The following is a 1,280-nucleotide window of genomic DNA, read 5'->3' on the forward strand; positions in this document are numbered from 1 at the left end:
ATCCCCCACCCCTTCCAATCCTTACCGCCCCCCCTCCGCTAACACACCTTTTAATCCATTCCCCTCCCCCAACTCAATGCGCGCCCCGCTGACTCACCATTCTCAGCCCCATCCCTCCGGCTCTGTGAGGCGCCGAACCTCCTGCACAGGATTCCTCGGGCCCCCGCGAAGCCCCTGAGGGCCGTCCTGCCGAGCATGTCGCAGTGAAGGCGCCCCTTGTCCCGGGGGCAGGTTTCAAAACCTGCGGCAAACAACTCAACCCAATACCGGAAGCTGCCGGTGACCTCTCACCTTAGCAACGGAAATGACGAAAGCCGCTGCCCCGGGAAGCCAATCGCCGGGGAAAGTGACTGAAACAAAATGAATAGAGTTCTGGAAATAGATGTCACACCGATAAACTAAATCAGGCCAGAGAGGGAGCAGATAGTATTGTTAATACTTTGTAATAGCCTTTTATTATTTCATGGAATCCGAGTCCGATATTGTCGTTCCGCAAATCTGTATCAAAACGCTCCGATCTATTTGATGATTATTAATTGAAATGAATTGCAAGTTGTTCCCACAATTATTTAAAAACAAAGAGGTGAACCGCAGGCTTCTGCCTAACGCACGGGCCTGTCGCTGGCTTAGGATATGCAGGATTTGACTTTGGTCTGGCGTAACGGCAGCTCAACGAGCTGCGTCTATTGTAATTGGTCTGTCCACATGACAGTCACATACACGCCTCCTCCATTTCAGCTCCGATTGGTCAATGCTCCTGTCCATCAGGATCACTGCCGGACACCCTCCCCTTTTCCAGTGTCGACTGGTTAGTGTACCTATCTATCAAAATCACCACCAGACACGCCCCTTCTTCAGCGTCTATTGGCCAGTGTGACTGTCGATCAAGAACACCTCCTCTTTCCCAGTGCCGATCCGTCATTACATCTGTCCGTCATGATCACACCCCCTTTTCCAGCGTCTATTGGCCAGTGCGACAGTCCATCGCGATCCAGCGTCTATTGGCCAGTGCGACAGTCCATCACGATCAACGCCGGACACACCTCCGCTTTTCCAGCGACGATTGGCCGGTGTGCCTGTCCATCAGCCTAGCCTGACGTACCCGCCCCCTCCTCCCGAGTTGCTGGCCGGGTCAGATACAGGGCGTGAGCGCTCCAACCTGTTGCACCAGTTTGTGTGGAGTGGAGGTCTCTAAGAGAGGAGGGGTGGCACAACAGCTGAATTCCGCTGGATGCAGATCCTTCGACGAGTTGGGTGAGTTAAATATGAAATTGCAGGCT

General features: G+C 53.4%; 1 protein-coding gene across 1 annotated transcript in view; it reads right to left on the reverse strand.

The window, feature by feature from the left end:
• Positions 1–655, reverse strand: part of nfs1 (NFS1 cysteine desulfurase) — a 30,147-nt gene extending 29,492 nt beyond the window's left edge. Inside the window, exon 1 of the mRNA XM_043686829.1 lies at positions 98–655. Coding sequence (XP_043542764.1) covers positions 98–197 — 100 coding nt within the window. The 5' untranslated portion in view covers positions 198–655. The remainder of the gene's footprint in view (positions 1–97) is intronic.
• Positions 656–1,280: the final 625 nt, after the last annotated feature.

Source organism: Chiloscyllium plagiosum, unplaced genomic scaffold (assembly GCF_004010195.1).
Source record: "Chiloscyllium plagiosum isolate BGI_BamShark_2017 unplaced genomic scaffold, ASM401019v2 scaf_10529, whole genome shotgun sequence".
In the NCBI taxonomy this organism is placed as follows: Eukaryota; Metazoa; Chordata; class Chondrichthyes; order Orectolobiformes; family Hemiscylliidae; genus Chiloscyllium; species Chiloscyllium plagiosum.